Source organism: Equus quagga, unplaced genomic scaffold (genome assembly GCF_021613505.1).
Source record: "Equus quagga isolate Etosha38 unplaced genomic scaffold, UCLA_HA_Equagga_1.0 73442_RagTag, whole genome shotgun sequence".
In the NCBI taxonomy this organism is placed as follows: Eukaryota; Metazoa; Chordata; class Mammalia; order Perissodactyla; family Equidae; genus Equus; species Equus quagga.
Genome location: NW_025802777.1, coordinates 67,949 through 83,087, shown reverse-complemented (window position 1 = coordinate 83,087; position 15,139 = coordinate 67,949). Strand labels below are relative to the sequence as shown.

Here is a 15,139-nt window from a genome sequence, read left to right as displayed (position 1 = left end):
CTGCACCACGGAGCAGGCTGGGAGCACCTGGAGCACCTGCACCACGGAGCAGGCTGGGAGCACCTGGAGCACCTGCACCACGGGGCAGGCTGGGAGCACCTGGAGCACCTGCATGATGGGGAAGGCTGGGAGCACCTGCAGCACTGCACCAAAGTTCCAGAGGAGGAGCCAGACACAAACAAGTTAACAAGCATGATCATTCCAAAGTTCGAAAAATGCTCTACATTAAACTAACGTGGTGAAGCGAGAGGGAAGGGATTGTTTTGTGCACCGTGGAGCACAGGGTGGGTGGGCCTTCTCTCACCCTGAGTCAGGGAGGACCCTCTGAGGGGTGACATTGCTGAGAGGGAGGACAGGGAGCGTCAGCCTGGAAAGGAGCAGGTGCAAAGGCCAGGGGGATGGCGTTCAGCCTGAAGGAGGAGGAAGATGGGCAGGGGCAGGGAGGGGGAGGGCAGCCAGGCGGTCCTACAGGGCCTTGGGGTCCCTGTGAGGAATCTGGGTTCCAGCCACTGGAAGGTTTAACTGTGGCCAGAACTGTGTGGTCACATGTGTGCCCCCAGGCTCAGCAAAGCAGCTGGCTCAGAGTGGGCACTCAGCGTGAGCAAGCAGCTGTCACCACCCAGATATCAGCCAGCGCTGAGCTCCAGCTGTGAGCCAGACCCAGGGGTGGGGGCCAGCTGCCCAAGACACAGCCCCTGGCTGGAAGGGACTGGAAGATGTGTACATAAGAGGGTGTGTGCGCGTGTGTGTGTGTGTATCCAAATGTGGGGCATGTATGTATGTGCGTGTATGTGTGTGGGGTGTGCATGCGTGTGTGGGTGCACGCACACCTGTGTGAGTGTGTGTGTGGTGGACGGTGGGGTGTGTCAGCGGGGGCAAGGTTAGGGGGTGCCCACAGGAAAAGTCCAACAACCCCGATGCCAGGAGTGATGACCACAGTGAAAAGAAGCCCCGGCAGATTTTGAACTAGGTCAAGCCGCATCCTGGCAGGGCGATGGAAGAGGTGATTTCCACACACCTGTGATCCTTCCTCTTGTCATCTGTCATCCAGGAGGGGGCTTGGAGGTAAGGGGTGGGTGCAAACACTGCCGTGGACAGTATTCCTCCAGGAAATCCCAGCCTGGATAAAGTAACCCCGAATAAAAAGTGCAATTTGCACAAAGATGTTCTTAGAATATTATTTATCACAGTCAAGACTGTTGAATTCCTGTGGATTAACAAAAGCTGACCGGCTCATAAGCTCCAGAGTGACACCTCCAGGAAGCACAACGCAGCCGTCAAAATGACGAGAATGTGGCCACGTCAAACCGTAGGCAAATTCACACGAAACCGCTGGCCGCCTTGCGAGTGTTCGTCCACAGGCCAACGCAGAGGAGCTTGCTCGGAAGACGCGAATATTCTAACGTCTTCATGTTCCCCTTCTTGTGCACATTCATGATTTAAACAAACTTGATTCATGGCGTTTTGTCCCCACCCAGTAGAACGGAGATCCGATGTTGTGCTGAGGACCCGGTGGCAACATTTGATCATCGCCGAAGTCCTGGGCAGAGATACAGTCGCTCCCTCTGTGTCTGATGCTGCCCTGGCACAGATGCCGTCCACCTCCTTCCTCCTGGGGTACCAGGCCCCTCAGCGATGAGCTGGACACCATGGCGACACCTGCAGGGCAGAGAGGCAGTCGGAGGATGTCTGGGTCACCCCAGGGGAGACGCTGTGGAGGATGGGTGCTTGGGGAGTGTGGGCCAGCGCCCAGTTCACCCATCCCCCGTGGGAAACTGAAGTTGGCAATTGGGAAGTGGCAGGTGGGACTAACATGAGGAGTCCTGACCCCCGAGTGCCTGTGCCCGTTGGCACGTTGTGTTCCTCAGGGCTCCCCAGAGAAACAGCACCAACTGCGTGTGTGTAGAGAGATAAGAGATTGATTATCAGGAAGTGCCTCAGGTGATCGTGGAGGGTGGTGAGCCCGAATCTGCAGGGTGGTGGCGTGCGGGAGACCCAAGAGAGCCATGGAGCCTTTCCGGTCTGAAGGTTGTCCTCCTGGAGAATCCTTCTTGCTCAGGGAGGCTGGGCTTTTGTTCCGTTCAGGCCTTCAACTGATTGGGTGAGGCCCCCACCTCATGGAGGGTAATCTGCTTTTCCCTGAGCCCATCGATTTAAGTGTTCATCCCATCCATACACATTCCCCGGGCTGACATGTAAAACTGACCATTCCAGCCATGGAGGCTGGGGTCTTGGAGGCCCCTGCAGGGCTCCCGGCCTGAGTGGGCTCCCCTCTCCTGTGTGGGTACCCTGCCTCTGGGGGCACTTCTGGGGGTCTGCCTGTGGAGTGAGCCCCGAGATGACAGGCTACTGCCCCCTAGCTGACCTTGTCCTGAGCTTGCCTCCCCACAGGCCACCCCAGCCCATGATTCTCCTTTTGTCCCTCTTTCTATGAGCTGCTCAGGCCTGGCTCAGACCCCAGTTAAAATCAGAAGCCATTCCCCCAGCAGCCCCCACGAGGTGCGGCTTGTCCCTCTCAGGGAGGGTGGGCACATGGAGCAAATCCAAATACAGACACCCACTTGGATCTGAATTTCAGAATGGTAGTAATCGCTCCTTTAGTCGATGTTCTATGCGATATTCGGGAGACGTATACTTGAAGAGCATTCATTGTTTCAAACTTAACCGGGGAGCCTGCACTTCTGTCTGGCACTCTCGGCCACCCTCCCTGGACCAGCAGAGGCAGGGCCGTCACTGTAATCCCTGGGCCCAGACACACACAGGCCCCTGGCTACCCAGGGCAGGGACACGGCCGGGCTTCGCTGACAGCAGGCGTGCTGCAGTGGGGCCTGACTTGGAGGGAGGGGCAGATCCTCTTTCACAAAACATTGAGTGTAAGCACAGGGCGACGGGGAAGCGGGGCACAGCCAGGGAATTACCCCAGAGGACGTCCTAGCCCTGGGACTTTCTCACACAGGTGCCCTGGCCTGGCCCCAGACGCCCCGACCCCGACTCTCGGCTGTGCTCCTGGGGGAGGGGACATCCCTGTCTGAGGTCATCCCCAGCCTTCCCCGAGGCACGTGGCCCACTTATTGGTCTGAAGAAGGCTCTAGAAAAATCTGAGCTTTTGGCAATCAGGAGGGCCCTGGTTGCGGTCTTGGAATCACAGATCTGGTCTGGCCCGAGGAGGAGCAGGCTCGGCACAGGCTTCCTTTCTGGGGCTCAGGTCTCACGTGGAGCCCACCATGGGAGCCAGGACTTGGCTGGCTGGAGCTGCCACTGTGCCCCTGGCTATGTGATCTTGGGCAAAAATCACTGAGAATTTCAAGATAGAAACAGCACAGCGTTGAACCAAGTGTGCAGCCTTCCTGCGCTGAGCTCCTGGCTCCCATCCCGCAGAGCATCCACTCTCTGGGCAGGTGGGGTGTGGATAACGGAGAAAGCCTGGCCTTGCCACCACCCCGGGGTCTGCCCACAGGGCCTTCCCAGCTAAGTGTCTGGCACAGAGCCTTTCTCTTCCACCCAGAGGCCTGCCCGGTGGTGCTGGTGCCTACTCTCGTCCTCCTCCAGGTTCCTGGGGCGGGTGTCGTGTCAGACCCAGCAGCCATCCCAGGGAGGCAGGAGGCCCCCTCTCGGTGCAGGGTCAGGGGCCCTAGACATGGAGGAGCTGAGCGAACGCTGGTCCCAGGGAGACATCCCAAGTCCATCCTGCACCACGAGGCCAGCTGCGGTGCCCGGGGAGGCCAGCCTGGGCACAGAGGCACAGGGCCCGGCAGACCAGCAGGGTCTCCCGTGGGTGCGGCCGTGGGGAGGAGAGGGGGAACGTGCCCAGCAATGCCCGTGATTCCTGATCTAACCCTACCCTCGCTGCTTTCATGGGTAAACTGAGGCCGGAGGAAGAAGCTCCCTGCAGAGGAGAGGCACCCTCCGTCTGCATGGTGACTAGGGACCCAAGGGCGCATCCCGCTGCGGTGGCAGAGCGAGTCCCACGGCCCAGTGACGCGCTCGCCCAGAGTCGAGTCCCCACCAGGAACGCGCAGACGCAGCCGAGCTTTCTGTAGAGAGCATCATAAATATATTTCCATAGAGACAGAATACAATAAATAGCTGGTACGAACATGGAAAACAGCGGCAAGCCTGTCCCGAGTCTGGGCTCGCCAACGGGGAAGGTGACGTAGGCCCTGCTGATTTTGAGGTAAAACTTTGTGTGAACTTTTCCTTTGAAGGGAAATCCCTGTGGGGCACCCAGATGAGCAGGGGCGGCTCTGGTCTTCCGCCTGACCGTCCACCAGCCACGGGGTCCGGCCACCACGGTTCCCGGGGCGGAGAGGTGATGGATGTCCCCGACTGCATAAGGGTCAGGGAGGATGCAGTGGAAGCCATGCTGCCTGGGCTCGTCCCCCTGGAGCTTCCAGGGTTCCTTGGCAGGGTTCTGGGGTGCGGCCAGGCAGGTCCTGTTCCTGGGGGCCCCGGGGCCATCACCCCGTCCTCAGCCTCAGGACCCGGGAGAGGGGCTCCTTGGCGCTGGAGTAGATGAGGTAGGCGCCGGCCGCGGTGCGGAAGGCTTCCCAGTCCCTGCAGCCAAAGGTCGGGAGGCTGTGCATGGCCACGAAGCCTTCGTATCCCTGCCACCTGCGGGGAGAGACACGTCAGCCGGGGGACAGGGACGGCCAAGCGCACTGGGGCGTCGGGGCTGCCCCCGGCCCGTAACTCCCACCCGACCCGGCTCTGTGATCCTCTCCCACTGGGCATGGCGTGGAGGGGCCTCTCATCCCTGGGCTGCACGAGCTCCCCAGGCTGCAAGCAGAAAGCTGGGCTGGCGGGGGCCTTCTCAGCCTGCAAAGAGGGAAACTGAGGCCCAGAAGGGGGAACTGCCCTGTCCTAGACCTTACAGCTCCTCACAACTATCCAGGATAAGAATGTCCTCGGGGCACCCCTGACGGGACGTGGTGGGGATGGGAGGGGGTCCTGGCAGTTCCAATGGGTAACTGCAGGGGCCGAGCCAATGTCCCTCCCCACCCCTGGGGGCGGGGTGGACAGCGAGGCAGGTGCCCTCAAACACACCCCCGTCACCACACACACGGGGATGGCCGCCTGTTTTTCAGTGAAGGAAACATGCTCCCTGCACACGGCTCGGCGACCCCATGCCATGTTAGGATGCCCCACCCGCCACCATCCTGCCACTGCACAGCAGCGGTTCCTAGATCTCGTCCTTCAAAAGGGATTTATGGACAGCTGGTTCCATTTTCACAGGGTGGAATCCCCAAAGCAGGGCCTGGATCAAAGACACGAACAGTTTTAATTTTCATGTTTTTCCACGTTACTTTCTAGAAAGGCTGGGGGATTCCTGTCCCCATGGGAAAGGGTCAGGACCCCCTCCCCCCACATATACACACACACCTGCCACGCGGCACGGTGGGTCGTTAAACAGCTTCCAAATTGGCATGGGGAAAATGCACCATCCTTGGGCTTTGAGAAAAACTTCTAACATGTTTATCCACATTTTTCCTTTTTTCTTCTGAAAATTCCCGTTCCTATCTTTTGCCCATTTTTCCAAATTTGAGAATATCCTTTATTAATTTGTAGGGGTTCCTTTTCTGCCATATGTGTGGTAAACAGTTCGTCTTTTGACTTTGAATAGGATGTCTTCTTCCATATAAAACTTTTAAATTTGGGTAGGCAGCTGGGGAAAGAGGCCCCCATGTCTTTGTGTAACTTTGAGGTTTTATAAGGTCATCTTAGCTTCTTCTGACATTTCTGTTGTTTAATCTTTTACACTTAGATCCTTATAAACTTTAATCCTGATAAAATTTGTTTTTGTATCTAATATGAAGCAGGGGTAAAGCTTTGTTTTCTTCCAGATGGAAAGAAAATTACATGAAATTATTTTATTAAGTAATGCATCCTTTTCTTATTGAATTGAAATGCAACACACATCATCACAGCAAAGGATCATAAATTACCGGCTCTCTTCCAGACTGTCTTCTATTTCTCTCATGTATTTGTTTATTTCTGGCAAAAATCAGCCCGCTTTATTTACATGTGGTCCGGGCCTCCGTCGCTATTCTTCCTTTTCAAAATTTTCTTGACCATCTTTGAAAATTTATTCTTTCACATGAAATTTAAAATTACTTTGTTATGTTGAAAAATTTACAGCAATAAATTAGAAAGTCTAAAGAAAATCTATGACTTTTCTAGTAAAATATAGATGACCAAAATTGTCTCAAGAAGAGATGGGAAACCTGATTGAACCAATAACCGTGGGAGAAATTGGACCAGCCGGTCAAGAGACATCACGGAAAAGGCACCAGGTCCAGATCGCTTTGTAACTGAATTTGACCTAATGGTAAAGAAAACAGATAAATCCTCCCGTTCAAACTATGCCAGGCCACAAGCGCAGGTGGAAGACTCTGCAGCAGGCTTCTATAGTCAGGCTCCATCTCAAACGGGACAGAGGTCAAGGCCCCAAAAGAAAACCACAGAACGATTTCATCCCCTGGTAAAGAGTCTGAAATCAGCCATAAACGGTCAGTAGCCAGTGGCATATTAAATAATTACACATCATCATTCAGTGGCCTTTGTCCCAGGAGTGCAAGGACACCTTCATGCCACTACTATCCAAGATTGTTCTGGAATTTCTAGCTAATTAAGAAGACTAGATAAGCGGTGGAAACATTAGCAGTGAAGAGGCAAGTTGCCTTTATTTGCAGATGTAACTGTATCCCCAGAAGGCTCATGGGATTCTTCAGAAAACTGTTAGAACTGACAAGATAATTTGGTTGGGTGGCTAGACACAAAAATTAATTGTCACAGGGCCGGCCCCGTGGCCGAGTGGTTAAGTTTGCGCGCTCCGCTTCGGCGGCCCAGGGTTTCACAGGTTCGGATCCTGGGCTCGGACATGGCACCGCTTGTCAGGCCACATTGAGTTGGCGTCCCACGTGCCACAACTAGGAGGACCCACAACTAGAATCTACAACTACGTGCTGGGCGGCTTTGGGGAGAAGGAAAAGAAAAAGAAGATTGGCGACAGATGTTAGCTCAGGTGCCAATCTTTAAAAAAGATTAATTGTCACATAAGCAGGTGGAAACGGAAATGAAAGATCCCAGCTGTGGTGCTTACAATAGTTGAAAAACTCCCAGAAATGAATTTAAAAAGAATGCCTCAGGGCCTGTAGGAGAAAAGGGAAAATTGCGCTGAAGGACACGATAAATGGAGAGACCTACCATCGTCTGATCGAACGCTGAATAGAATAAAATATCAATAACCCTCAGATTCGTGTGTCGCATACTGCATGACTGGCGGGTCAGCTGGCTAACCCCAGGGGCGTGACCCAGACTCAGCCTGCCTTCAGGGGCACCCAGCCCAGTGGCCTGTGACTCACTCTGAGCCTGGGGTCACCGTCAGGGAAGGTGAGCGACCCCAGGTGAACCAGGTGGTGAGGAAGGGCCCAGCCCGGCAGCTTCTTACCTGTAAATAATACTGTTGACCGAGAAGGTTTTCCCGTCGAAGGAGTTTGCAACCACTAGGAAATAGTCCTCTCCCACAGAGAAGAACTCCCAGTCCAGGGCGCTGAGGAGGAGGAAGCGGGCCCAAGTTAGGACGCGGGGCTCCCAGACGCTGCCAGGGAGCTCGGGGTGCCGGCTTCAGGCCGATTCTCCCCCGAATCCCAGGCCCCGGGGGCTAGGGCCCACCTCCAAAACCCACGGAAGGGGGAGCAACTTCCTCAGTCACATGGTGACTGCTCTATTCCAGGGAAATGCAAATCAGTCATTCACTTAAAATTTTTTTTTTAATTTTTTAATTGTGGTAAAATACATGTAATGTAAAATTTGCCTTTTTAACCATTTTTAAGTGTACAGCTCGATGGCATTAAGTCCGTTCACACTGTTGTGCAACCGTCACCACCATCCATCTCCAGAACTGTCTCATCTTCCCAAACTGAAACTCTGTCCCCATTAAACGCTAACTCCCCATCCTCCTGCCCCAGCCCCTGGTACCACCAGTCCACTTTCTGTGGATTTGACTCCTCTAGGGACCTCATATCAAGTGGAACCACACAGTGGTTATCTTTTGTGACTGGCTTATCTCACTCAGCACAATGTCCTCAAGGTTCATTCCCGTGGCAGCAGGTGTCAGGATTTCACTCCTTTTTAAGGCTGAGTGATATTCCTTTGTATGAATGGACCAGATTCTGTTTATCCCGTCATCCATCAATGCACACGTGGGTTCCAAGTGTGAACAGTGATGCTATGAACATGGGTGCAAAACTCTCACTTTGAAGAGGTTAAAATAATCAAGAGGAAAAGTCCCATGCTGGTGGTCACTCCCCGAGGGCGCAGCACCCCCTGGAGGCGGGAACTTGAGGACGCTGGCTGAGAGGTCACCCATTTGCCCCCGGCTCCCTCCCTGAGACCACCCAGGTGCCGACATAGCACGTTCCCCTGTGTTTGGAAGCCGGGGCTCTTACTGCTCACCGACGCTGCATTGTGTCTTAGACGAGAGCCTCCTGGACTTGCTAAGGGTCAGCCTGTGCTCAGAGATGGTCAGTTCTGAGAGATCTGACAAGCGGACTCTTGGAAGAGCTCCCCAGAGCCCCCGACCCTCTGAGGAGCCCACCTGGGCTGTCAGCCCTGGCTCACCATCGCCTCTCTGCTTACTGCAGGCCCTGTGCCCACTTTACAGATGAACTGAGGCTGAGGCCTTGCAGCAAGCAGGAGTCAGCCAGCTGCCAGAGGCCAGGCTGGTGCATCCCCGTCCAGTGGCCTCAGGGCTGTGGCCTGTTCAGGCAGCAGAGGGTCACCCTCCCTTGGTGGAGACTCACCTCTGGGTTCCTTCTCTGTGGGAACTGAGGGCGCTGGCCCAGAGCTGGGTGCTCACGCAGGACCCTGGGAGTGAGAGGGCCCACAGAGGCACCTGGGGACACACAGGGCAGGGTGGAGGCCAGTGGGGGTCCGGGGGCTCCCACTCCTTCCTTCTCCCATTGGCCAGGGTCATGTCTCGGGCCCCTCCCAGTGATGGCCAGTTATGACTCAGCTCCAGAGTGGTGGCCGTGACTTTGCTCACTGAGGAGTGGCCCTCAGAGCCCCGACCTGTGGGGAGCCCCCGCCTGTGGGGTGGGCCCTGGGCAGTGGGGCAGCCGTGTGGTTCTTGTGCATTGTCCCTCCAGTCGTAACAGGGTTCTAAAACCAAGGCCCGCAGAAAAGAAGTGAACAGCGAAGTTCTGACTCACACTGTCCGTGCCCTGGCTCCTCTCAGGGGCCGCCTCGGCTGGACCCGGGAGAAGGTAAGGGGTCAGCCAGGACTTCTGTTTGCCTCCAAAGCAGCACGACAGGAGTGACATGGACAGGAACCCAAAGTGTATTTTTATTCTTCAGAACCACACCATTTGGTCAAAAGGTAGAAACAACCCACATGACCATCAGCGGATGAACAGGTAAAGGGATGTAGTCTGTCCCTATGACGTACGTCATGTGGCCACGAGAGGAACGAAGAGCTGGCACCTGCCACGACGTGGATGGACCTTGAAAACATGATGCTGAGCGAAAGAAGCCAGACACAAAAGGCCACCTACTGTATACTCCACTCATCCGACACGTCCAGAAACGGGAAGTCCATGGGGACAGAAAGTAGACTGGAGGCCACCAGGGCCTGGGGGAGACAGGGCAGAGGGAGTGACAGCTAAAGGGCAGAGGGCTTCTTTTCGAGGTGATGAAAATGTTCTAAAGTTACCTGTGGTGCTGGCTGCACGTATCTGTGAATTTAATGAAAACCACTGAGTTGTAAAAAATAAACAAGCAAACCAACCGCACCGTTTGAAAGCAATTAGAGCCGAGATGACAAATACGAGCCACAGAACCAGTCGGCTGCCCTGAGAAGGTCCACGTCCCATTGGAGAGGGAGGTCACATCGCACCTCCAGGAGCCAGCAGACTTCTACCCGGAGCCCCCCGGCGCGTGGCTGCTGCCTGCTCCAGGCTGGCTCCCAGGAAGCCACGCGACGGTTCCAAAGGGCATCTCCGACACCAAGCCCAGCCCCGGCCTCGCCCCGACCTTCCAGCCCTCCAGCCTCAGCGGGTACCTGCAGGTGAGGACCTCCTGGAACTTGACGAAGGCCTGGGCGCTGACGTTCAGCTCGTAGATGACGGAGTTGATGACGTAGGAGTCGTTCTGTACCTGCATTGCCACGTCGTAGCTGTGGCTGTTGGCCACAGCCAGAAAGGTCCTCTCTCCGATGCGGAAGACCTCCCAGTCCGCGGCGCCAAACGTCTGGATGGAACGAGAAGGCGGCAGAGAGCACCCGTGAACAGACCCCTCAGCATGGCCCAGTGCGGCCCTGAGGAGAAGCATCTGCCCCACAGACACTGCCTGGGCACCCACCTGGTGCTCCCGGGCTGGCTTGGCTCACTCTCCCAGCCTCACCAACCACCACTCCCTTTTACGAACGTGAGTGCCAATGTGCCCATACGAAGAGCTCATCCGCGTGGAGTGCTTCTTAGCCATCTGTGCCTCCCACTCCCCCATACCCCAATGCTGCCCATCCTGCGAGGTCCAGCTGCAACAACACCTCTTCCAAGGAGCCCTCCCTGCTTCCTCCAGTCGTGCTCTGAACTTAGGAGCAATGTCTAGGTACCTCCTGTGTTTCTTACTGCACGCTGTCCCTGGCCTGAGGTTCTCCTTTGGCTCTATCGATAGTCTACCTCTGGGCTCCTGTGCAGGCTGTTCCTCTGTAAATACTGATCACCCTTGAGGGTGAGGTGGCATGGGGCCACAGGGCTGGATTTTGACACAAATGGTGAGCTTCGAAGCCTTTGCCCAGACCGTGAGCTGCACGAGCTGATTTGCACACGGGGTCCATGAGGAGGAAGTTTATGTCCAGGTATGGCCAGCATCTCAGGCATAATGGGGGGGGCGGTGCAAGGAGAAGGAGAATCCCAGAGAAATCCCAATCCAGGTCCCAGGCTGAGCCCCACAGGGAGAGGGCAGGGCAGAAATGAAAGGAGACACTTTCCTGGGGAAGAGGTGTGGGTGCAGGGAGAGGCCCCATGGGGTGGGGGTCAGTGTGGGAGAGGCAGAATGTGGCGGCTCCCTGTGGTGGGGGCCTGTGGCTGAGGGAAGAGAGTGTAAATGCTCTCAGGGGGCCCCGAGCATCAGCAGAAAGGGGGCTGAGTCAACTCGTCTGCTCCCATGGGCTGGGGAGGGCTGTGGAAGCCCCCCTGGTGGCCTTTGCGTTGAAACTGTCTTTGGAATTCTTGCTTCCTGGCTCTCAGGTTCTGATACTGGTGCGGAAACTCATACTAGACTCACCCTCCTGAGAGCGATTGTAAACTCTGGATGAAATACTTAAAAATGCATACAACTGCTGAAGGTTCTGGAGAGTGGCCGAGGGCAGGCAGAGACTGCAGGGGATGCGAACGTGCCCCCTGAACGCCTGTTTTCCTGCGTCTTCCTCTGAGGATGCTCATCCCATGGCAGGTGGGCATGGCACTCGAGTGGACACAGCAGGCTGGTTGGACAGGGACGCTGAGGTGAGAGTTTAAGGCTTCCAGAGTGTCTAGGAACAGAAGGGAATGTCCCAGAGAGGAGGGAGCCACAGCAGGGGAGCCCCAGGATCTCCTATTAACTTCTCTCAGGTCCTTGTCTGGCTGCTGAACTGCGCACACAGGGAGCAAGATTCCAGGGACCCAGAGACAGACAGCAGCTGAGAGGCTAACGGACCTGACCAGAGACTTCAGGAGCTGGGGAAACACCTGGCAAAGGTGACCTACGATCAAGAGAAGAAACAGCACATAGAAACAGGCTGACAGCATGCAAATACTGGAGGCAGCAGACAAAACTGGACTATAACCATGATAAGAATTTATAGGGAAATATGAATGAAATGAGCAATGAGATGGGAAAACTCACAGAGACAGGAAAACTCTAAAAAGAGCCAAACAGAAATCCTGTAACTGAAAACTATAATGTTTATACCCATAAATTTACTAGATGGGATCAAGAGCTGCAACCCAGAACAAAGAATCAGTGAACTAGAAGACAGACCAGGAGGAATTATCTGAATTGAAGCACAAAAAGGCAAAAAAAGATTACAATAAGTTAGAGCGAACAGGGCCTTGATGACCTCTGGGATAATACTGTGTGGTCTGATGGACATGGAATTAGGTCACAGAAGGAAAGGAAAGGAAAATGAGGCAGAAAAAACATTCAAAGAAGTGATGGGTAAAATTCTTCCAAATTTGATAAAAACACCAAACCACAGATCCGAGAAGATCAGAGACAGAAAGCAGAGTAACTACAAAAGGGCCATGTCTAATTTGATAAAAACACCAAACCATAGATCCGAGAAGATCAGAGACAGAAAGCAGAGTAACTACAAAAGGGCCACGTCTAGATACATCGTACTCGAAGAGCTGGAAAGAGAAGATGAAAAGAGAACCTGAAAAGCAGCCAGAGAGAAGAGTTACATTCAGTACAGAGAAACAACGATGCCACTGGTACCCGACTTCCCATCGGAAACAACGGAAGCTCCACGTCAACAGAAAGACATCTTCGAAATAACTGAAAGAAAGAATGGGAACTCAGAATTCTACAACCAGTGAAAATATCCTGCAAGCGAAAATGAGGTCATTTTCAGATAAAAGCAATAGAATGAATTGCCAGCAGACCTGCTTTCCTAGAAACACTGAAGAAAGCTACTAAGGCTGAAGGTGGGTTACGCCAGATGAGATCAGAATCCACAGGAAGGATGCAGAAGGGGGCTGGGAACGGTGAGTACGAGGGTGTATAAAGACGACAGCAAAAATCATGACTTATCATGGAGCTTATAACACAAGTAAAAGTATGAGTACATGTAGGCACAACAGCCTGATGGATGGGTAGGGATAAATGAAATTATATCATTGTAAGATTAGTACATTATATATAAAGTATAGTATTAATTCAAAATAGACTGTAATGAGTTAAACACGTATATTGTGATTACTGGAGCAACACACGAATACAACAAGAGGAGCTAGAATAGAGATTATCTATGTGACAAAGGACTTGTACCCAGAATATGTAAAGAAATTCCTACATAGCAGTAACAAAAAGGCAAAAAAATTAAACGTGGGCAAAAGACTTGAATAGACGTTTCACCGGTGAACCTATAGAAAGCCAACCAGTGATGAAGAGATGCTCACTATCTAGTCATCAGGGAATCGAAACTTAAAAACCACACGGTGATCCCACTTCACATCCAATGTGTAAAACTGAAAACACAGACAAAATCAAACACAGTCATGCACTGCATAAGGATGTGTCGGTCAACGATGGTGGCCCCATAAGATTAGTCCCATAGAGCCTAGGCGTGTAGGAGGCTATCCCCTCTAGGTTTGTGTAAGGCACTATGTGATGATCGCACAATGACGAAATCACCTAAAGATCCATTTCTCAGAACGTGTCCCCGTCGTTAAGGGACGTGTGACTATTTTGGCAAGGATGTGGAGTGACTAGAACTCTCCTACGTTGTTCGTGGGCGTGTATGAAATGGTACAACCGTTTTGAAAAACTATTTGGCCATTTCTTCAAAAGTTAAATGCAGATCTACCTTATGACCCAGAATTCCACTCCTAGGTTTTTACTCAAGAGAAATAAAAACAGATGCCCATGAAAAGCCTTGTATGAGATGCACACAGGTTCAGTCGTAATAGTGAAAAGCCGGGAACGGCTCTCAGGTGCTGTTTCCATCACCAGCAGAATGGCCAACAAACCGTAATGTATTCACGCAACAGGGTGCTACTCAGCAAGAAGGAGAAACACACCATATGCGTGTTCAACAGTCAACCACACACACAGTCTGACTCCATTTATTACAAATGTTTTAACAGGAAAAACTATTAAATAGTCACAGAAATCAACCATGGTGGCCTGGTGGGGACAAGGGAGCCACTGACTGCAAAGGGTCACTGGGGTCATTCTGGAAGTAAGGAAAATACCTGTTTTGATTGAGGTGGTGGTTAGAGGGCAGGTATACTTGGAGTAATCAAACTTGGAAATCCGAACACTTTGTTGTGTGTATGCACAACAGAGTTCCCGAAAAAAACAGCGCTCCTTGCCCAGTGGACAAGGAGGCTGTTTCCTCCTCATCTTAAACCCTCCGGGGCTGGCCGAGTTGGAGGCCGGAAGAGGCACCCAGTGTGTTCAACGCCCACCCCCCACCCCCGGCAGGGCTCCGGTGGCACCTGGCAGCCTAAGGAGATGCTGCTCGGGAAGGAGGGTGGGCAAGGATGGAGTGCAGCAGGAAGGCGGAGGACGGGCTCCTTCAGTCCAACGGGGACGTCCAGACTCTCCAGTTGCTAGGAAGGCTAGTCGTCCCCGCGCGTCTCAGGTCGTCCTGGCGGGGCAGAGCTGGTCACGCTGCAGAGGCAAGCCTCAGATCCTCTGACCACGTCTCTCCCTGGCGTCCCCCGTGCCCAGCGGAGCCTGTGCTCGGACACCTCACAGCTCCCACACGGGGGTCTGATGTGACTGCCCCTCCTGGCACTTCTGTGACCTCCTTTCTCCACCTGTAAATTCAGGACATGCTGCCCATCTTCTTGTCTTCTCATCTCCTGTGGCTCTGGGTGCCTGGCTGGCGGCTCCATGGCCACTTTGTAAATGGCTGCTGGACCAAGAACAAACTCTGGCCAGACGTGGCAGTGTTTTCTCACACCCAGAAGAGGGCACCATTGCCCAAGCAGCCCTGGGGCCAGGAGGTGAGCTGGGGCCTTTCTGGATTAGCGAGTCCTCTCCTCATTGAGGCTCTGTGAGGTGGCACTGTTCTGTCCCCCAGGGCCAGCCCACGACTGCCGAGCAGGATGCAGACACACAGGGCCTTCAGCATCATCGGTTCTGCGGCTGCTTCACAGAGGATGGTGCTTCAGGGCCCACACATGTGCGCAGACGACACACATACCAGCGCGACTCCACAGAAACCAAACAAGACTTGGCAGATTATTAGAGCATGGGCTCCTCCCGACCCCGTGCTGAGGAAACCATGCCATGGGAAACCGCACATGCACATGTACACAGAAATGCACACGCCTGTGTGCACAGGCCTGCACACAGACAACCATGCACAGTGCACATGGGTATACACATGCATACACCTACACACACGTGTGTATACATACACCTGCACACA

General features: G+C 53.8%; 1 protein-coding gene across 1 annotated transcript in view; it reads right to left on the bottom strand.

The window, feature by feature from the left end:
• Positions 1–4,048: 4,048 nt before the first annotated feature.
• The window catches only part of LOC124234288 (thrombospondin-type laminin G domain and EAR repeat-containing protein-like), a 67,450-nt gene continuing 56,359 nt past the window's right edge, over positions 4,049–15,139 (bottom strand). The window contains exons 10-12 of the mRNA XM_046651571.1: positions 10,058–10,245; positions 7,448–7,549; positions 4,049–4,611 (exon numbers count right to left, since the gene is read on the bottom strand). Of these exons, the coding sequence (XP_046507527.1) occupies positions 4,458–4,611; positions 7,448–7,549; positions 10,058–10,245 (444 nt within the window). The 3' untranslated portion in view covers positions 4,049–4,457. The remainder of the gene's footprint in view (positions 4,612–7,447; positions 7,550–10,057; positions 10,246–15,139) is intronic.